Source organism: Rhinolophus ferrumequinum, chromosome 3, assembly GCF_004115265.2.
Source record: "Rhinolophus ferrumequinum isolate MPI-CBG mRhiFer1 chromosome 3, mRhiFer1_v1.p, whole genome shotgun sequence".
NCBI classification, from domain to species: domain Eukaryota; kingdom Metazoa; phylum Chordata; class Mammalia; order Chiroptera; family Rhinolophidae; genus Rhinolophus; species Rhinolophus ferrumequinum.
The window spans coordinates 92,161,885-92,184,428 of record NC_046286.1 but is presented as its reverse complement, the minus strand read 5'-3'; the positions used below and the strand labels follow the sequence as shown (position 1 = coordinate 92,184,428).

The 22,544-nt window shown below is 43.0% G+C and overlaps 1 protein-coding gene across 9 annotated transcripts in view; it reads right to left on the bottom strand.

Annotated features, from left to right (window-relative positions):
• Positions 1-730: 730 nt before the first annotated feature.
• Positions 731-22,544, bottom strand: part of SASH1 (SAM and SH3 domain containing 1) — a 230,628-nt gene continuing 208,814 nt past the window's right edge. For all 9 annotated transcript variants that reach the window (XM_033097474.1, XM_033097496.1, XM_033097470.1 and 6 more), the window contains 8 exons: positions 19,834-19,969; positions 18,838-19,007; positions 17,975-18,184; positions 17,031-17,181; positions 12,446-12,559; positions 5,494-6,605; positions 4,046-4,177; positions 731-2,907 (listed from right to left, as the gene is read on the bottom strand). In XM_033097474.1, the coding sequence (XP_032953365.1) occupies positions 2,644-2,907; positions 4,046-4,177; positions 5,494-6,605; positions 12,446-12,559; positions 17,031-17,181; positions 17,975-18,184; positions 18,838-19,007; positions 19,834-19,969 (2,289 nt within the window). In that variant the 3' untranslated portion in view covers positions 731-2,643. The remainder of the gene's footprint in view (positions 2,908-4,045; positions 4,178-5,493; positions 6,606-12,445; positions 12,560-17,030; positions 17,182-17,974; positions 18,185-18,837; positions 19,008-19,833; positions 19,970-22,544) is intronic.

Here is a 22,544-nt window from a genome sequence, read left to right as displayed (position 1 = left end):
CAGGACAGAGTACAGGGCATCTGACTAAGGCAAAGCCATGAAAATCTATCTCCTACTTGGCTATGTGGGAATGTAAATAGTGGTTGGGCTGGCTGCTGCATTCCTTCTAGACAGCTTCAAAGTAAAAATTTACACAATAGATGTGTAGCTACCTGAGCTGAACTGCCTTTCCAGGTTTCTTTTGTGCTTTCCAAAACCAATTTTCACCATTCCTCAACCTTCTGTACCAAGTGCAACTGATTAGAACTGGGTATTGCTGCTGTTTGCCACCTGTCTTCTACTAGACTCAGGCGGCCCCAAACCACCTCAGTCAATGTCACACACAAACACTGAAGCTTTTCTAGGGTCAAATGAAAAGTTTAAAGCAAGAGAAGACCAAACAAATACTAATGATTTAAAAAAAAAAAAATTTAAAAAGCACAATAAAGTAAAAACAATCTCAGACCCCTCAGATTAGGAAGACCTTCCCACCAAAAATTATTCATGGTCCCTGAATTTGATTTTTCTATGCAAAGGCAATGATTTCCAAAGAATTGTGACAAAAATACAGTTTGGCATTCTCAAAAGCTCAAGCTCAGAAAATTCCTTTTCCTGGTGCCACTTTTACTTAAACGAAAATGGTACAGTAAAAATGAACTAAAACTTGCAAATCCACACAAGATTGCTTCTTCCCCTTTGTTACTCTGATATGACTTTTTTGTTATGGGTTTTCCTTTCTTTTTCCTTTTTTTTTTTTTTTGCTTCAACTCTGAGCAGGCTCTTTCAGAAAGCAGGATGAGGGTCCGTTTTACAGCACCCCTCTCCACCGTAGCACTTGCAATGTTTCAGTGATGTGGTTATAGGAGAGCCCGGCAGCCTCATTACTTTCCAAACGGGCTATGCTGACAGGAAGGTCACAACCAGAGGTGACAAAAATGGACTGTTTTTAAGAGTTCAATAGAAATTTGGCAGCTTCAGCTTTTTATTCTAGATTTCCACAACTTCCTCACATGGCATCTTAGTGAAGGTGAGTATTATTGAATATACATTATTTTTTAAAATGCATGCCAAAGCATGAAAAAATATATATCACCTGAGAATGTCCTTTTCCTCAGAAACATGGATCCAAGTATATAAAAAGCAAACACTAAAGATGGCTTTGTAATTAATGAAATTACTTTTTTTTTTCCCTGAGGGAAATCATTTGTTTTTGTGAGTACATGAAATATTACAGAACTTCTGATCAACGCTTTGAGTTCAAAGTGTTTCTATTGTAAATGATCACATTCAATGCTTAAGAATGCTTAATGAGAAGAACATACAGGAAAATCATTTTGTAAGCAATGGAAACCTTACTATATTGTTTAGTTGTCTAAATTTCTGTTTGCTAGAAAATCAGACACAAGACTAAAAGGATAGAATATGCTGAAATCAGCTGGGAAACAATCGAAAATATGCAAACACTTAATACATGGGTAATGTGTTTGCCTGGCTCCAAAATGAACCATTATGTGAATTAAAAGAATTGCCTAAAGAAGAAAAAAAAATATCTTAATTGTAAAACTGAAAAAAAAAAACAACTTTTAAAACATCTTATTAACTACTTCCCTTTTAAAAAAACATCTTTCTGAAACAGTCACCCTTACAATGACTCTTTGCAAAGGTGATCTGTTAGCTGATGACTGAATTTTTGGAATGGACGTGGTCAGGGGTCCAAGTCAATACTACAACACGATAACCGACACAGTAACGACTCTAAACTGATTAAAATGAAAGGTACTTACTATAAACACACCCACACACACTCGCAGACACACACATCGTATCTTTGTGAATTTCAGCGAGTTTTCACTGGATTTGTAGTTAGTTTAAAAACTGAAAGCCAAGATGAAATCTGTGCCTGATAAACACCCTTACAAAATAAACCACGCTGGAATGAGACAATTAGAAAAGCCCATTTTTGCTGAAAACATCCCAGATATATTAAACGGCAGTCTTTGCTGAAGATTTGGAACTATGGTTACAGGGTGGTGAACACTAGTTAGATAACTGCTTAAAAGCTTATATTAAGGCAAATAAAAGCTGATTGCTAGAAAGCAATTATTAAAATGTCTCTTGTTTATCTAAAGGAGAAGAGGAAATTCGTTTTTCCTAGTGCAGCCAGATTTTCTTACTTTTGAACCAATGAGCATGGTGAACAGTGTACAATCACTCCCGAGTCTGTTACTTTGGCCTAACGAAGCCCGTCTGGCCCCCAGGTATCCTGCAGGGTGACAGACAGAGGGCAAGGGGCACCATCAGATACAGGCTGCCCCTGCCTCTGCTCCAGCCCTCTCCCAGCGTACCGAGACAGACTGGAGGCATGGCATTTGTGGCAAGTTGGCATCTTGGTTCTATCGTGTTCTGAAAATAAAAATAAGTGCTGTCTTTTCTTTGGGAGGGGGTGGGGGTGGAGGTCAAAGAGAACCGCACCCATTTCCTCATGGGGGCTTTTCTGGAGAAGAGAGGGTCATCGGTCCCATGCCAAGGTTTCGTGCTGTTTGGCCACACACGTGGCCTTTCTTCTGGTTCTGGTCTGCATGTCCAGCGAAGGGGGAATTGCATCAGCATCATAAGCACAGTGAAAGGGTGGCTCTTGTCCAGGGAGGTCCAGTAAAGGCCTGGCTACATGGCCTCGGGGCCTGGCGGCAGTTTGAAGAGTCTGGCTGCAGACACGAGCTTGCTTATGTGTCTCTCCTCTGTGATGCCGGCCTGCTGAAGGCAAGTGTGGGACAGAGAAGGCACTTGGCCCAGTGTGCTGAAGCCGGCTTCAGTGAGGGTGTGGGTGTACATGGGCAGACCAATGGAAATCAGCCAATCCGACACGGACGAGACACATCCGGGAGACAGGGGCTTTCTACAGATTTCCGTGAGTCCACCGCTTGGGATCTGGGTAAATAAAGAAAGCAATTTTATAAAGACTGAACGTGCCACTGGGGGGCTACTTCTTACACGCCTGAAAGGAACACTACTAACATTTTCCACTGTTAGACTCTCAGAAAGGGATGATGCTAGAAGACGTCAGAGAGCAAGAGTAGCATGGAGAATTCTTTGACTTCTCAAAGGTGAGATAAATTTTCAAGGAACTGCTTAAGGTTCTAGAAGGGACCTGGAATTAGATGTAACTTAAATTATGTGTCCAAGTTTCCAAACAGGAAGCATTTATATTTCTGTCTATTTTGTCTCGTGCTGACATGTTCGTCAAGGTGATCCCTAAGATGACGGAAGAGGCAATCCTGGGCGATAGTGTGAAAAGCAAGATACTCAGTGGGTAGGGTGTTTGTTTATAAAGCCAACTTTCCACTTTATTTTGAACCTACACTAACAACTAGAAGATTAACATTTTATCAATACTGTTAATAAAGAATCTAAAATATAACAATACCAAGTGTTGACCAGGGCAGAGAAACAGATATTTGTACTTGACTTCTGGGAAGGACCAACCACTACACCTTTCAGAAAAGTAATTTCCTACCAAATGTAATTCCCTGAGATTTTGTTCAGTCTTGATGAAGCAAACTCTCTTAAAGGAATGTATCCTCAGAAATTAACCTTGGACGTCTACGAAGATTTATTAAGGATATTCTTTACTATATCATTTTAAACAGTTGGAAATAATCTAAATGTTTCATTGCTATGGACTGGCCACACTAGGTCACACTCACCTACTAGAACACTTTGAATTACTGATCATATAAAATAATGTTTAGGAACAGAGAAATAGAGTCACACTCTGATCATGGTTCAAAACTTACTATTGTATACGTGCAGAGAAATGACTAGACAGGCTTAACTTTTTTGTCGTGCTGGGATTATGGGCAATTTTTATCTTTTTCTTTCTAAAACTGTATTTTTAAAACTTTGCAGGCTGAATAGGTTTTGCTTTCTCCCCGGGTGTCTCCCTTCCATAGCCATAATGAATCGCGGGCTACTTAGTGGTTGCCAGCTGCCAGAGTGACCTTTACGCTCTGTAACTAAATGGACTCAAAGAGCAGGGGTGGGGAGACCGGAAGTGCCCGATGCTCACCGCCATGCGGTGCTGCTTCCGAAGCAGCTTCACGCGGATCTGGTCCATGCTGGTGGCTACGTCCCTTTCGGGCTGATCCAAGTCTTCTGCATATCTCTGTACCAGGGCTTCAGGAATCCCACAGCGGCCGTGCTGCGAGGGAGAACAGAAATGTGGTATCAGGGGTTGTTGCAAGGATCTTTTTTCTTTCTCCAAGAACGACAAACATAAGGTAGGGTAAGACATGTAGCTACTGGAAAAACGTCACCAAACATTTTAATTTGAAGTGAATGTATTTTCTTCAAAGTCAGCATGATTTAGAGGGAATACTTTTACATCTTTATCTTTCAGGCAGTGATGCACTCTAGGAAATGTTTTGAAACATAATTAAAGCAGAACACAGCCATCCTGTATTTTAGGGGCCAATGCCCTCATCTTACTCTTCCTGATTTTTTGCAAAATATTATGGAAGACAGTCTCCTGTCTTCTGCAAGGGAGAAGGGCAAATTTCTGCTCTAGAGACTGTCTACTACGTGTGCCTCATCTATTCAGAGCTGTGCCGCCCACGTCACCAGGCCAGCATTTCCTGGAGAGTAGAATTCTCATTCAAAGGGGTTTATTCCCTGGATATTCAGGATGAGGATCTTACTGTAAGGCTTTTGTGGTCACAGAATTTTGTCACAGGACTCCCAGGATTGTATTATGACGGAGCTTGCACTCCCATGAGCGTATGGCTACATCTTGTCTCATTGGTCTTCAAAGACATTGTGGTATTAGTAGACTTCTTTTTTTTGTTGTTTTTTTCAAATGCGGAATGAGTTTTCTTTATAGATCTCAGTGTTTTCAGTACAATGAGATTTTCATATAATCTCCTGTGCCCCGCCCCAACCGTTATCCATACAGATAACTGTACAATTATTACATCTGAACAGGGTTCTACATGTCTTCAAAGTATGTTCACATTTATTTGTTCCTAATAGTACCTCCAAGAGGTAGTTACACAGGTTATTCCCTTTGCATTCAGGAAAATGAAGTGAGGATTTGTTACTGTCTAATAACATGCATATTAGGACATGAAAACTGGAACTCGGGTGTATCCTGTCCATGAAACCATGTCTTTCAGGAACCAGTTCTAATACGGACTGATAGTTCTACCTGCAAAGTATGGCTGCCAAAAAGTAAAAACAAACAGGCAAAACAAAGAGGAAAAAAAGAAGAAACAGGAAAATATCCAAGGCTGTATTTGCATTTAATCTGCACACTGTGCTCCCCGCCCCCAAAGCCCTGTGCCATTCACAGAACCTCCCAGCACTGAGTGGCAGAGGCCCCTGCTAGGGACCACCCGTACTCTCGCATCAGAACGGCCTCCGCCTCCCGGCTGGCCCCCAGGGGCAGCTGGTATTCCTCTCACCTGGATGCCTGACTTTTAAAAGCACAGGCCCATGAAGTGGGGTCAGGGCCATCAGTACCTTATCAGAATATGGCTCCTCGGTGAGATCGATGCCCTCGGCTCGTAACTTGTCTTCAGCGAGCATTTCCAGATCGACTCCCCGAGTGCAGGAGATCTTCCTGGTCAAAGCCGGGCCCAGCTTCACGCCGTGTTCCTGGAGGCTCGCGCTCTCTGGCAGCTCTGAGAGCCATGGCGGTGGCCTCGTGCTCGGTGGGCTGCCCGGCTCCTGCCCAGAGGGAGGCCTAGAAGCCTGAGGGGAATGACAGTCGCTGGGGCCGCTGGAGCTGCCCTTCTTCAGAGGCAGGCACGGTGCGTCGAGAACCGGAGGGCCAGGGTGCAGGCCGTTGGCCAGGCGCTCCCTGCTCTTCTTGGCAGGAACGGGAGGGGGCTGTGCAGGATGTTTGGCCTGCGTTCTGGTCTCAGGGCCCCTCTGCTCACCTTCTTTGGTGCCTGGGGGGTGACACGTTCCTTCAGACTCGAGTCCTTTTCTGTGACCCTCAAGAGGAGTCCTTGTTAAACTGTGTCTAACTCCGGGAGGTTGCACATCATAGTTTTTGGGCAAACACGGAGGAGGTGTCATGCCCCGTGAAGAGGCTGCAATCGAGCCACCCAGTTTCTTAGTAGTCATTTTCTGAGGTTCAGAAAATCTCTTGCTTTGGGTCAGTAGCATCGCATTGTCAACGGCAGAATCTCGCTTGGGGCTGTGAACCTTTGTGATGCAGGAGGCTGTCTTTTGTGGCACTTCCGGTGCAATCTGAGGGGTGGGTTCTGTCACCGCACTAGGCACATCTTTTTTAGCATCAGGCTCTCCTTGAAGGTCATCCAGGGAATGGGATCGGGGCCAAGTTTCCACAGGCTGGGGGCCCTCCAGGGTCTCACAGCTCCGACAGATGGAAACGGGGAGGCTTCTCCGGTTTTTATTCAACCCAGTCACACACGGCTGATCACAGAGCTTGGAAGTGTGAGGGGCAAGACCACCGCCCAGCCTGCCCTCCTCCCCCTGCCTCAGCGTGTTCACTGACTTCGGTAAAGGCAAGGTCGGGTAGTTGCCCAGCTGATTCCTGTTGAAAGACTTCAAGCTGGACTCGGTTGATGACTTGGCAGAGAGAAGGCCAGTTTTCCGAGTCTTGCCTGCGAGACAAGGAAATATTTTACAATCACGTCTTAAAAGGGGCATCAATCAAGCCAATGTATAAAGGTGTGAGAACATAATGGAAATCTCCAACTCCTATATCCCATTGTCGAATTACATACACTGAGGACAGAAAATCACCATTTTATGATGTTGGGTGATACAGGGTTATTATGGTCCTGATTTTATTTTTAGGAATAATTCTTAGTCTTATTACAGGACTCATGGAGACCAAAATTGAGTTATGTGGTAAGGAAATACACTGGGTGAGGCAGTAAAATAAATCTAGGCCTCATGTCTGTTCCTAGCTGCAATCAGTAGGGAAGAAGGTTGATCGTCCATACCCCACTTAGAAACCACACCGATAAGGTCTCTGTCTAGTGAGTAAATTTCCTAAGGTCACGTTTGCAAGAGGAGGTGGACTGAGTTCTGGGACAGGGTATATAAATGGTGCCCTCCAAGGTTCACTGGTGACCACTGGCTTCTTAAACTACACCTCCCTCCAAGCCCCATCTTAGTGTGTTGTTCACATATGCAAAATAAATGAATCCTAGAAACAGTCACCCGACCTTGGAGTAAATAAGTGAACACGCTTAAGTGAGTAATTTGCCTGAGACAATCTATAAAATACTGACATGGTTCTAATTATCACTGAAGCAAGAGCCCTGATTGAAATAAACTGTCAGACTAATAATTAAACTATCAACCAGACATAATCTACTTATTTGACAATCGTTGATTGATGTGAACTGCTACTACTGCTTGATAAGCTTTACTGAGAATTACAAGCTATGGGTCAGGCACTGTGCTAAATGCTTAGTTTTCATCGCTCTCTCTCTCTCTCATTAACGGTTGTTACGTTTTTGGTTAATACCATGTTTGGTGTGTGCTTTGACACTGGGCTGAAGCTGAAGCTGAAGGGAATACCCCAGATGATAAAACATATGAGCCAAGAAATCCTAGTACTTTAGGCCTACAGAAAAAGATAAAAATATTAAACCCACATCAGGTTTGGAAGGTGCAAAGAAACAGCTGGCTCTGATCTCTGAAAAACCACGACCTTGTAACTAAAGGTTTTCTTTCTAGTCTGTTGTGTCAGTAAACATTTGTAATTATTTTAAACTTCTGACATCTCCCTGTTAAGCAATAAATAAATATTTCAATAAAAAAGTAGAAAGGAGAAATTGGGTGGTGGATTGATTTAATTGGGAGAAGAAGAGGGGCGTGCATAGTGCTCACTTAAGGAGAAAATGGACACTTTGGGGTCAATAAAGAACATTCTCTGAAAAACATCTCTATGTGTGTGCTGCATAACTGAGAGAAAAGGAACAAAAGAAAAGGCCTGAGGTACTGTGACATTACAAGTGGTTTGGCCATTATGAGCAGAGAGAAAACCAGATTCCTTCATGATTTCACCGTTTTATATCAATCTTACTCTAATTTCATAGTTGCCTCCTTAAACAGACTTTATATTAATGATCCCATCCTTTCTGATAAGACACAAGCCAACGTGCGAAGTATTTTGCATTTGGCAAAGTAGAGACACAGTCAAATGGCATTTATTCTCCCACGTGTGTAATAACGTGAGGCCTCCGACCCGGCCACATGCTAGGCTAACACGATTCGTTAGGCACTATTAGGTTATTATTTCATTGTTACAAGGAGGTCGTTAACCTGGTATTATTACTGAATATACTGACTACGGTCCCAGTTTTCAGTAACAGAAAAATCATCACAGAAAAAATGGAAAAGGGAAATTCCTCTTAAGAAAGCATACACATTAAACCTGAAGTTTAAAAATCGGTTAACATAAAAAGTTCTTAAAACCACTTCAATGTAAATTTTAGAAACGTGGCTTTCCTTACCTGTAACTCTCAATATAAACTATATGTATAAATTCCATGTTCACATTCTGTTTATAATGGAAGGATCCCTGAATTGACCTTGAGGCGAACCATCTTTACTCTAGTTCCTCGGCAGGCAGAGGTGAATTCTCTGGAGCATTAAACAGTCTGCCAGTGATATGGGTAAAATCCTGTCCAATCCAGAACAGTTTGGAGGAGAATTAATTTACTGAACACGTCTGGATATGGAAAGGTTCTTAACCAAAACGAAAGCCCTTCGGGACCTACAAGTTCACTGGAACTAAGGAGTCACTAGCCTGCAGATGGCTACCCATCTTGACTGAAGCTGTTGTAATACCAGGATTGGAGAGAACCACAGTCTCCCCAATTATTACAACCTTTGAGCGGCAGGGCTCCTCGGTCAAATTTTGAAGTCCCCAAAATACTCATCAGAATTGGAATTAGGGTGAGGTCGGCAAGGCACCTACGGGGCTTGGTAGAGGTGACAGCTCTCAGAGTCAGACCAGTGCAGCGGGGACCTGACAGCACCTACCTGCTCACCTGCCTCACTCTTGTCCGGGTTTTGGTGGCTGTAATGGCTCTCAAACTAATTTTTTAATCATTATCTACAGTAAGAAAACACATTTTCTATTCAGCATCCAGTACACACAGACACAACTGAAACAAAGGTCACAAGTAACAATACTACTGATACTAATCCTACCAAGGAAACGTACCCTGATCCCTTCTATTCCACTTTACCTTACAAAACTGCTGTTTATGACCTTCTATTCATTAAATGGTTATAGACCCCGCTAATGAATTGCAACCTGCAGTTTTAAAAGCTTTCCTTTAGTCGGTGCTCACCAAACATTTTAGCACACAGGCTACCGGATGGGATTCTAATGGCAGCTAAAAACTATCAACGCTGAGCAGTTTTCACGATGGTCTTCAAGTGTTCGACAATGATTTAGGGGAACGCTTTCCTACTGTTTTTAATCTTACTATAATGGGAGTTTTGGGGGCACAACCGTAAACCACAGAGCCACCCACAGCGGCACTGAGTTCACCTGAGCCCATTCCACTTAGGACTCCTCTCCCATCTGAAACAAGCGAGCTTTCTGAAATGTCCTATCAACTGCTTCCCAACTGTCAGGACAGGAAAGTAACCATCAAGACGTGAGGCCCTCCAATCGCTCTCCCTCAGTCATTGCTCTGTACTCAGTCGGCTGCGGAGACATTTCAGATACCACTGCCTTGTGACCCTGATGGAAGGGCTACCTGGTAAATTGTTCTCCTTACGGACCTAATAGTTCCCAACTCTCCAATGTTGGTTTTTATTGCGAAAATAAAAAGACATCGGAGACACACAATTTAGGTTTTACAGTTGCACGTATTTTAGATGGAATGTATTCACCTCACACAGCCATCAGGAGGAACAGCTGTTAGAGGATAACTATAAACGAGAATGGTGGAGAGGTCAGAATGGGAAAAATTAGCGCTGAGTTCATAATAGTAATAGAATTGTCCTTTGTCAGAAAAGGGTACTTTTGAAATCAGTAATTTTCAAAGCAGGAGTATCTTTTTTAATGAAGCTTCATTTGTAAAACAGATCAAAGCTGAAGTGTTGGGATGGTGTAGGCATGGCCCCGCCCCCTCGGTGGCCACCATCCCTCACACCGCCAAGGCCCCCCGTGGTCCCTGGGGCAGGCGTGATGCCACAGATGGCCATTAAAAACCATGGCTTTAGGTAGCATGGGCTCCCAAACTAGAAGTTATGCACGGCATGGCAAGGACTGGTGCCTTTAAACTCACCTTGCATTTATGTCTCCATTCATTGAAAATATTTTTCTAGTGAGAACTAGAAAATAGAATCCTGAAGCCTGGCTTAATGTTTGAATAAACAAAAGTGAAGGAGGTACCGTGTCCTTAACCGTTAACTGGATGGTAAAAAAAAGATTTAAAAAAAAAAGTCAAATCTATTTTGAAAACATCTTGCTTTTAAAGTGCTTTTAGTTTGAATTGTGGACTTGTGAAAATTTCATATCTTCATTGCATACATTTATGCTACTTTTCAAAGTGAAATTTATGGTTGGTTCTGTTGTCCTAAAATCTGTTTATTGAATGTCTTCTATGTGCATATAAGTGTGGAGGATGTATTATAAGTAAACCACTGATTCAAACCAAGTCCATCATTTGCAGTGGGTATGGGACCCAATGCTCCAACTTAAGGGTGAAAACACATATTGTCCAGTCACTTCCGGTAACTAACCCCGGGTGGGGCTGGCCCAATGATGTGAGTGTGGGGGACATAACTCGGGGACCATAGTCAATCTGGGTAGCTGTGTTCTGTCTAGCTGGTCTGAAGGTTTGAGATTTTTAAAGAACAAAATGTAATATACAAATTTAATCATACACCTTTTATTTATTCAGAGATCTAGCTTTCACAAAAACGAAGCAAAGACTGCTTGAATAAAGTCAGTCTTTTCACTTTATTTTAACATCAGTTAGATATTTTCATACTGTAATCTCTGATATACCATTGCCAGAATCTTTCACTGAAGGAGGCATTCTGTAACTGTGATCACTGAGATAACTTGCCTGCTTTACTGGCTATGTCTGAATGCTGAGGACTGTCCTTGCTCAGGCCTACTATTGACCGTGTTTCCCCGAAATAGGACCGGGTCTCATATTAATTATTGCTCCAAAAGACGCATTAGGGCTTATGTTCACGGGATGTCATCCTGAAAAATCATGCTAGGGCTTATTTTCGGGTTAGGTCTTATTTTCGGGGAAACACAGTATGTAAGAAGGAAAATGAGGTGAGGGGTGATGATGGTGCTGAAAGACTCCTCATGTTCTTAGAGGGGCGCCTCAAAAATCCTCATATGCAATGGGAGACCCTGAATGACAGTCCCAAGTACTGGGGTATTCTTGCTCCTCAGAATAAATAAGCAAACAAACACGCAAAGAGGTCTCCATGGTGTATGTTGCCTTTTTCCTTATTTAAAAATAGGTCCATCTATTTTAATCAATCCACCATTTTAAAAGGTATTATTATAACAAATACAAACTACATCACTTCTGGCTTAAAGGTCAACGAAGCCCAGATACCACTGGCTGATGTATGATGACATCAACTAATTAGAGTATGGACTTGAAAACGCTTATGGAATGGGAAAAACAAGGTCTAAAATATTGTCTACCATTGACTGAGAGCCTATTATGACCCAGAGTGGTCCCAGGTGAAAAACCTGACCTAAAAGAAAAGAAGAAGGACTTCAGTGATTATTTAATCCCTCTGAGCTTTAAAATCTTTCTTTATAAAATATGCACTGTAGGGTTTGAGTGATGATTAGTAATTATTAGTAGTTTTATGCATATATAAAAACCTAGTCTACTGCCCAATTCAGTGAGTGTTTAATAAGTGCTGGGTATTATTAATATATTATTACTTTAATTCTTACAACAAACTATAAAAGAGAAACTCCTCTTACTATTTCAGCAGTAAGGGGGCTCAGAGACATGAAGTAATTTGACCAAAGTCTTCAACTCATAAATGTTCTATTCAGGGTTCAAACCCCAGATCTCCTCACTCGAAACCCCATGACTCTTTTCACGATCTATATTTGGTGTTACGACTCTAAGAGTTTTAGGACAATGGAAGTTGAAGGTCCCTTTCTCTGACACACAAGTTTAGCCTTGGATTTTTCACTAGGTACTAAGTGGGATGGAAGAATAACTGATGAGAAGACTGCTGTACTCATTTCTCAAACACATCCGCTGCCTAGCTTCTTGAGGGGATGTTCATTCTTCCTAAGGATCTTAATTAAGCACCAGTAATCCTAGACAAACTCCTCAGCCTATCGTTTTCCCAAAAACAATAGCTCGGGCTGAGGAAGAAAGACAGTCATGAAGTGAAGCACAGATGTTGAGAAATGACCCCAGTGGCTTGCATGGTAATGTGCATTCATGATGGTCTGGGCTGACGTTACCGTTTTCCAGGTTCTCACTGCTTTCATAGCATCCTGAGTCTCGTGGAGAGCAGCCACTCAGGCCCTGGCTGTCAGCAAGCAGCTTCTCCTGGGACCCTGACTGGTCGCTGTTACCTAGGAAGGTGAACACACAGCATGGAATCATAAGAGGAATGAAAAGCAGAGGTTTCCAAGTCAACTAAACCCCAATTTTATCCTCCGTTATCACCGTACATTTTTAAGCCTTGGACTTTTGGAAGAGAATTGTTTTAAAGTAAATGAGATGAAAGTGAACACGTGAGATCAGAACATTTTCTTCCCAAATAAAGTATCACATGAAAACAAATTTGGAGAGTACACAATTGGAGGACATCGGTGCTTTTTAAGTTACCCAGGGGATGACTCTGACCTCAGGCCCATCAGGGAGCACTGTACCATGTAGGGGAAGAGCGATCACTGTCCTTTCTGAGGGATGGTCCCGTGCAACAGAAGCCAAGAGTGAATATGCCCCTTTCAGAAGGAGGTGTTAGGGCAGAGGCTTTTTAGAAATCTATACGCTTTGTATTTCAAGTTATTTGTTACCAGCTTTCCAAATACGGCAGCTAATATAAAAGCTAAGTGTCACTGAAATATTGAATTTTATGACAACTTATGAGTATTCATTGGCGTTGGTGACATGTGCTGGACCTTGTATAATCTCAATGAAAAACGGGTGAGAGGCCAGGAGTAAATTCTTTTCTTTTTGTTGTTTGGAGTGTGTTCCAGGGTTTTCTTTCTTTTCTGCCTTCTCCCTTTGTCAGCATTTCTATGCCATGTTCACAAAGGCTAAGGCAGGAAAAGCTCAGGAAGCCCTCTACCTGGGACACCGAGTAATGAATACCTTTAAGGTGGTACTAACTGAAAGTTGAACGTCCTCATTCTCAGGAACCCTTCTAAGAGAAGCATATGTGTTTACTCAGTGAAAGTCTGCAGAGTAAGTCACGGGGGAAAGTCACATGGGCCTTCATCACCCAGCAGTGTTAGTTACTCTGCATGTTGCATTAAAAGGGCACGGATGGTGTGACAAGGGATCAAGGTTAGGCAAAGAACATCTTTGTATTATTATGTAGAGTAAGTGCTTGGTCACATAAAACAGAAACCAAGAAAACATTTTTTTACATAAAATAACTAGTTGCATGATGAATGGCTTTATTTTCCTTTTTTCTTCACTTGCCCTCCCCCTACCACATACACAAAGGAAAACGAAATCAATAAACCAGAAATCTGATGCCTTTTCTCAGGTCGTTAAAAAAAAAAATTGTGGGAAGGCAGAGGGCTGCCATTCCACATTGTGCCAGCTGTCCACTCACCGCTTCCTGTTTGTATTTCTCACATGGAAAGCATGTCATAATGCAAATCATGGGAGAAATCATGGCAGAGTAAGCCCATAAATTAGGGCCCCAAATCAAGAAGTGTAATTTTTTAAATGATTAATGAAAACTGAACTAATTGGAAGCACAAGAGCAAATCCTACCCCGTCCCCCACACAAGAAAAGTGGAACATTCTAGAGTGATGTCCTCATTTTGTGGAAGAGTCTGTGGATTTGGAGTGGCCTTTGTCCTAGCCTACCATGTTATTTAGGAAAATGATACTTATAAAATGAGGGCCTTGAGCTATCAGTTACAACTCAGGAAGAGGAATCAACGTAGTTTGTCCTTGGCAAAACAGTTCAATGTACTGCTTTGGCTAACACAGACTCCAAAGTGCTGACCAACGGGAATAAAACAGAAAACTTGTCCCCTACCACTGCATAAAAATGCAGGCTGTGTCTGCATCTTTGGGGAGGCCAGCCTCACCAGACCCAGCACGGTACCTTAAGTTATTATGGGGAGGGAAGGGGTCCCTCGCACTGCCTGAAAACCAGTTCAATTTATAAAATCATGAGGCATATGTCAAGAGGCTATTGTCACTTTCTGTCTAAAAGATTCGATCAGCAGCTACTTAGAAGAAACCCAACTATCAAGTTTAGTAAGATTCCCTAGAACTAAAAGCCAGTGTTTCCCCAGTAACTTGAGCTCCTTCATCAGGGAGAACGCAGAGGTAGGGTACCTCTTAGTTGTGCTGCACACTCACGGCCATCTCCTTTCTCTGCACTTACTAGCATTAATGTCGGGGTACAAAGGACAAGCATGAAGGTGAAGAACCAACAAAAGCAGAGGACTGAGCTGTGGGGCTGAAACCCTACTGGGGCATGACCTGATCTTGGCCCTGAAGGGATTTTGCTTGTGCTAAAGCTCTCTCCCACTCCCATCTCCACACACACACACACACACACACACACACACACACACACGTGCACGCATGCCATTTTTCTGGAAAGCAATTACCTTTGTGAAGAAAGATGTTCGGAAGGGATTGGAATTATTGGATAGCAGGCCTCTCAATGGGCTTGTAACATTTATTTCTTTAAAAGCTAAGCATTGAAGCAAATATGGCAAAATGTTCACTTCAGTTGGATTTAGGAAGTGGATATGTGGATTTGTTTTATTTTTCTCTGTACTTTTCGGCATGTCTGAAATAACTGATTAAAATTCTTACAAAAATTATTTTCTTAAAAGAGAGTTTTCATTGGGCAGACCTGGGACAGTGGGTTTGGGATGCGTGTAAAGAATTGCCATCAGCCAATTAGAGTCTTTTCCAAATGCTGTATAAAGGCTGGCATTTCCCCAGGCACAGATGCAATGAGAGGCCGACCAATGCTGGAGATGTGCTTCTTGCTCTTGCGGGAGGCTGAGCTAGAAAACTTGCAAGATCTCTGAGATCTCAGTAGATCGCTGACTCTGTCCAGTGCATAGAAATTTAGTTTGACAGGTATCTATAGTGTTCCCCTAAGTTACTGGTTACTTCGAGAGAGACTGCTTCTTAAACACAGAATTAAACTGCACTGAATGTAAAACCTTTTCATCCTAGGATAAGTCTCGACCTACACCCTTGGCACTAAACAGCACCTCTGAGCCCATGAAGTGTCTGTTTTAGAACCAACAAAAGGAAGCGCTACTTTATGCATTAGGTATGTTGTAAACAGTGGCCCCAAACACGCGAAATGGGATTGATGAAGAAGCAAAGAGCCTCCTTAGACTTCGGAGTCAGCATCACAATGGGCAAAGATTCCCTCCTACGAAATACCTCCCCATGCAAATCTCAGGGTGTGAGACCAGGAAGGACAATTACTCTGAGCCAATGTGACACAACGAAGACTAAGCACAGATCTTGCTTTGTACTCAGTTCTTAGCTTTGCTCCTCCTAGGTTCTGAATAGTAAAGGAAATGCAATGGATCGGGTTTATAAACCAGCCGTTCCCAGTGGCTGTAGAAGAGCAAATGAGCTCCTTCATAGAGCAGATGTGGTCCAGGAGACTAGATGATGCAACATTAATTGATATTAATACAGCTGGTTGGCCACACCAGGCACTGGGCCACGCTCTTCACACACAACCTGGCCACAGACGCCTCCTCCCCAAAAGAAACCAATACTAAAGAGACCTGGTTATAAAGTGATATTAACTACAAAACATAATTCCCGTGCAATCCATCCCTGAAGGCAGCGTATTTATCTAGGGTTCAGACATCTATTTAATGGTGTGTGGTCTGCTCTGTTATCAGGTAATTTAGAGGGAGGACCTACTAAGCGCAAGTGAATGTAACTATATTGAGACACTTGCTTCCATGCCTGAGTCATTCAGTAACGTGTAATTTTTTTCCCACCATTAACCATGGTTTTGGTGTGTCTTTTAAAAATAGAAAGGCTATTAGCTACTGACACCTCTGGAGCAGAGCACTTGAAAGAAAATGCATTTGAATTCAGAAACTGGAAAGGATGCTCCCTCTGTGATGCATAATTTCAGGAAAATTTTTGATGTCAGATTAAAGAATAAAGAGCAAGATAAGACTAGGTTAATGGAGCACAGGATACAGTGTACTCAAAGAGACTACATAAAAGCTGTGAGCCCACTGAATTCTGTTCATGGGCTGTAAAAATGAGCTATCATTTCGGCTGGGACTTCGCACTATGGAATTCTCTGCTCTTACATATTCACTTCAGGCATTTCCTGCTTCTATAATGGCAGCCGATGAATTTCATTTCTTCATTAACCAACCTATTCAGTAAGAAAATAACCCCTTGTGTGCTGTGAGAAGTAATTAACCCTTTGCTGGGCAAGATACTTCTGGTTTATCAGTCACTTTTGTGCCCAAGTGTCCTAATGACCTGCTGATGGCACACCCCAACAGTACCTAACATGACACACACTATGTTTCTTAAGAAAACTATAATTCAATTCTCAGTCACCTAGAGCAGCATTTTCCCCAACACTTAACTGGAAACATGCCAGGAAAGCTACTAGCAGTAAAGTTTTTTGTTCCCATGTTACCAGGAAGGTCTGCACTGGGAATTTAGCTCTTTGTGCTATTTGACGTAAGACAAAATTGACCTTGGCTTTGGAAAGCCTAGGACCAAATGAGTGACTCCAGGGATCTAAGCATAGGCTAACTGCTTCCAGAAGGGCTGCTGGTGACCTAAGAATATGGCGCTTGAACGAGGACCACTTCTGTGCTAAGAGGGACTTACTGTCATATTCCTGTAACAGCTCCACTGCTGTCAAGAGAACAGCTCTGTGTTCTGGGTCCCTGATATTTAACTCATCCAAGTCTTCCTCCTCCAGGAGCTTAAAGGTGTCCAGATCTTCATATCCATTGAACAGGAAAGTGGGCATGTGCTCCTGTCAGGGACAGAGGACAGAACTGTGTCAGCAGGCCCAGCCACGTGACACACGACTGACATCCGGCCTCAAACCCCTAAACTCTTTTTCCACAGTCATTTTTATGCTAATTGAAAGATTAGTAAGTGTCATTTGTATGCTCTTCTGCACCTCGTAGGCCTACGGCTTAGTAGGCAGGTGGGGCGTTTCATTAATCATGGGTTAAGAAGATGCACGTTGCAGACTGAAAGGGGATTGCATTTTAATTGTGTCCTTGCTATGAGTTGATGTCTTCAGAGCCACACAACGCACAGTGGATGAGACTGTTCTTTCATTTACAGAATTATTAAAATCCAACTCACAAAGGCCTGTGACTTCCCCAGAAACAAGACGGCTTTGCAAGGAGGAGACAGAACCTACCACTGCAGCCCCACCTCACTAGATATTGGGAGTAATGGTGGGAGACACGGGAGGGATGAGTCCTCACGGCCTCTATGGAGCCCAGTGGGCACAGTGGCAGGGATTTGTGCCCACAGCCCTTGCTGGTAGTAGCTTGAAGCTACACCTCTTTGAAAGTGGCTCTTGGGGGAGCTAGTCGCACATTTTCACCTGGGGCTCATGCTATCACCCGCAGCAGAGGCCGAGGGCAGCATGAGAACATTGGTAACTGTAGAACAATGGATATTCACCAGAGCAATGGGCCACCCTTGCTGAATGACATAGATCATCCTCTACCCTTCCCTAAAAGTGACCTCGCTGGCTCAGTGTAGGGGAAGGAGACAGCAAAGTGTGGCCAGAACAAGATGGAACTGACTTTCAGGTTGATCCGATCAAGGAGATCCTCCACGGATTTGGGCTGGGGCAGTTTTCCTTTCCTCCTCCTCCTGGTGGGGCGCTTGGGCTTCTCCTCTTCCTCGTTTAGGACATCCACGTAGATGAATTTGAATGTGCCCACCTTGTTGTTCAACAGGCCCATCCAGGTGCCCATGGGTGGTTTGCTGATTATATCAATGATGTCTCCTTTCTGTAGCCCAGGGCACAAAGATCTTTCCGTTAGGTACAGTTCTAAGCGTGAATCACAAATCAATCAGATGTGTGAATTGTGCAGATGTGAAAACACTACAAAGGCCAGAATTGGGTCCATCAGTCACCTTGCATGAATGGGAGTTTGGCAGAGGGCCAGACAGAGTACTCCCGACTGCACTGGATTCCAGGAAGGCTAGTGGCCTCACACCCTCCACCCTCCTGCGCCTCAGGACGAAGCGTTTCCCAGTACCCGTGGGGGGCACCTGGCTCTCTGAATGACTTGCCATCACCCAGAGGTCCTACTCCTCAGAGCAAGAACTTCCCACCACTCAAATGCCAGTGGCAATCCCTATTCTTAACCACTTCATACATTTTATGGAACTCCATCTGTCCCATAGAAATATCAGCAATCACACAGAGATGGCAGTAAGGTTCCTTTAGCTGGAGAAAGGATAGAAACTGGAGGTTGGAGAGTACAAAAGCAATTCTAGAGGGAAGCTGAGATCAGGGGTCAGGGCCAGGAGGATGAACACAAGACCCATCTCTGTCGCAAAGGCTGGCTGGTTCTGTTTTGTTATTCATTGGCCCAGCATTCAACAGAACACCCCTCAAAGAAACAAAGAGCCCAGGTCTGAGGCCAGGCAGACACACCTTGAGCTTGAGCGAGTCTGTGTCATAGGGACTGGGCGTGAAGTCGGTGTGCACCCTGGCTCGCCCACAGAAGGGGCCCCGGTAGGGGGGCTCTTCGTCGTCCCCATCTTCCGACTTGACGCTTTCCCTGTTGCTTGTCGAGGAATCGGTGGTGCTTACGGTTTGACCACCTGTACAGGAAAAATAGGAAGAACAGGGATAAATACAGATTTGCCACGTAACAAAGCTAAAAGGCACCGAAGGAACTGCAGGTTAAGGACACTAAGGGCACAGGAGCGAAGCCACCACGGATACATCAGGACCAGAGCAGGGCCCCGTTAGGGGTCCAGGGGAGGATCTGAGTTTTCTGACTGTTACCCCTAATCAAGCCCCTAACTGTAGGGAGGCGGGGGGTCTCCAGCAAGTTATCTTTATGATCTGGGAATGCAGGTGACATTGTGACTCCCTGATGGAGGACAGCACAAGCCTTTAACATTGCTGACCTTGTGGTCAGGCACACCATTTTGATCCCATTTTACACATGAGGCAACAAACTTAGAGAAGTGAAGTAACTTGCCTGAGGCCAAACGCTTTTCAAGTGGTGGATTTAAATGTGGTGTCTTCCCCCATGCTTTTTTGTGGACACCACCATTGGTTGTTGGACTAGTTGACCAGCTCTTGTTATCACTTACATTTATAATTCTCCCCCTTCCGCCGCCTCTTACTGGTCATCTTTCTGACCTTGAAGACTTGCCTAAATTCTCCTCCATTCTCCAGATCCTTCTTCTGAGATGCTTTCCCTATCTTCTCTGATCAAAATTCATCAACCCTCTTGTGTGCCACTGCTGTACATCTACTATTGAACAAATATGACTCTAGGTCTGTCTCTCTACTAGCATCCTATGGGTAGGAACTTGGTCTTATTTATCTTTAAATTGGCTGAACCTGACGCTCAGTAAAAGTCTGATTTTTAACCCCCAAGGAAATCATCTACGATTACAAACTAGACAGACGTACTCATGGAGCTCTGTCCACTCAGAGAACTCCGCAGACTCTCGACAGAACCTCCGGCTTTGAGCTTGGGCTTCTCCATGTGTTCGCTGTCAGGCTGGGAAGATGGAGGGGAGCCAGGCATTCCATCAAGGCCCGAATCCTGCAATGGGTTTCAACAAAATTGAGTTTCATCAGAGTGGACAAAACGAGTATCATTTTGTAATTCAAAGCAATTTAGCCCTCAACTAAATCAATCAAGTCCATCTTTATACCCATATGTGATTCCATAGCCAGTATCTTCCTTTTCAATCTATATCCTTGCTTTGTTTTAAAACTGTGGTCCACGTTAACTATTAATTAAGCACTTAAAAATTATTTTTCAGGCTCAAATGGAAGTTCTCAAAATCCCTGAGAAAAATCTATCTACCTCTAAGACAAAATATCTCGTTAAAGGCTTAGAGTCTTAGCATACTCAACAGTCCAGTATTGAAGCTGGACTTCAAATGCAGAATCCACTAGTAATGTAGTATCTGGTAGCACTATCAGAGATTATGTAATCTACTTGAAGGGAAACACTAAAAAAAAAAAGCCCAGATACTTATACTTCTATTTATACAAATTACTGAAATTGGCTAACTCAATACCAACTTAGGACCCAGATATGCAGCAAAATTACCATTTTTCAGTCTAGGATGCAATTTCCATGTCACCCAGCTTTTAGTTTCTTTTGCTCCTTTTCTGTGTCATTAGTAAAAAGCTGTGACATCCTTTTCCTATCAGAATGCTGACATTAGTGACTCAGCAGTACTTCTCCCTTTTGTCGGGGCTATGTGTCGTCAGCATGGCAGCCCCTCATTTGCACAGATAAGTACAGCATAGTCATTTGATTCGTGGTACAACATTATCATTCTTCAAAAAGTCTGCAGTGAGAATGGCTTACTTGCCAAAACAGAAACCTCTCTGGTGTATTACACGGCCATGTGAGCACCAAACCCTCTAAACGAAACCTGTTATTTGCATGGTGCCGAATCATCAGAAGGGCTTTCACGGGATTCTGCGGGTCCTGCAAACATCTGAGGACAACAGCCGTGGCAGTTTCTGATCCAACACATGTTGTGCTTTACATTTAAGGAAAGTGAGCAGACCACCTTGAAAACTATAACCAGAGGGGTGCCACTATTGGGATGTTACTGAAGCTGCAAAGTACGAATTCCTGACTATATTCTCATTCCTCCTTTCTAAATCATAAAATAAGACATTTTCCCAATTAAATTCTTTTCTTAATGCTTCTGAAAAACACACACACATTTTTTTGAAAAGCAATGTTAAATAAATATACATCTCTGATATTGTATGTTTTTAAATGCTTTAAAAATTTTTTTATTTATTCATCATGTATTTATTGATAACCTACAAGACCAGACGCTATTGCTGGGCATACAGCTGGAACAGAGCAGACAAAAATTCTTACTAGAATGGATGGTATAGCTACTAAAAAGCTAAAAAAAAAAAAACCCAAAAACATGAAACATTAATTTTCTCTCCCCCAAAACCATTACAAAGACCACTTATTCATTCTTTTTTTCCCCTTATATGAAATAACTATGAAAAAACAAACAAACACAGACCTAACAATACAAGACTGGTACATAGCAGTAAAATGATCAAAAAATGCTCAAAATGACATTAAAATTCTATGCCCATGATCTGTAAAACAGAAAACCCCTCGGAATGTAAGTTTACGTGAGCTTTTAGTGGGTGTTTCAATTTTGGGGAAAAATCAACTAAATACAGTGCTTTACATTAGATGCTTCTTTCCCAGGCTGTCATCTGCTTCATAGGAGAGCACAGTCTGCTCTGTTTCTGATCCGAAATATAGAATCAACATCGCTCCCAAGAAATGCAAAGGTACAAGAAATGCATGCAAAGAATACGAAAATAATCGTGGAACAAACACACTGGAGGCAGCCCCAGTTTCCCCTGTAGGTCTAAGCCAGAGTTGCTCAACCTGCGCGCTATCAGCGTTTTGGATGAGTAATTCCTTGTCCTGGAGGGCTATCCTGTGCGTTGTAAGTCGCCTCCCTGGCCGCTACCCACTAGATGCCAGTAGCACCCACCCCACCCAACTCGAGTTGTGACTATCCAAATGCCCTGGGGTTGGTGGGGAAGCAAAATCTCACCTTCCCCCAGTGAAAACCCTGTAATAAACTGAAGATGTTGTGCAGGCTTTGTCTGAATCACAGTGTGGCTGGCAGAGCTGGCTAGGTGGTGCTGCCAGTGATTCAAACAAGGGGATGTTTAGCGTGTAGCTGACTATGCCCACCAGAGGGCAGCAGCTGAGCAAAAATGTCTGCTTTCCGAATTTTTATTTTGTAGATAAAGCAGCATTACCTACATATTTCAAGTAGACAACCAGCATACACAGGTACTCCAACAGACCACAAAATGAATAATATAAAGGTGCCGGAGGAAAGTGCTTTGAAAACCTAATGGTCGAAATTATGTCAAGGCCCAGTTCTCCGCATGTCTTTCTTTATTCCCTAGATTCATATAATTAAGACAGAAACTGGGCATGTTTCTAGTGATGAAATTATAGAATTGAGGGGATCAATTCTGTGGTATTTTCATGGGCACAGTTAGAGCCAGTTAGTGAAAACACCCCTGTAGAAACAGGATTACCATTGAAGTCCTGCAGCTGGGGAGTGTTTTCTGAGTTTACTTCTCAGATTTGCTCT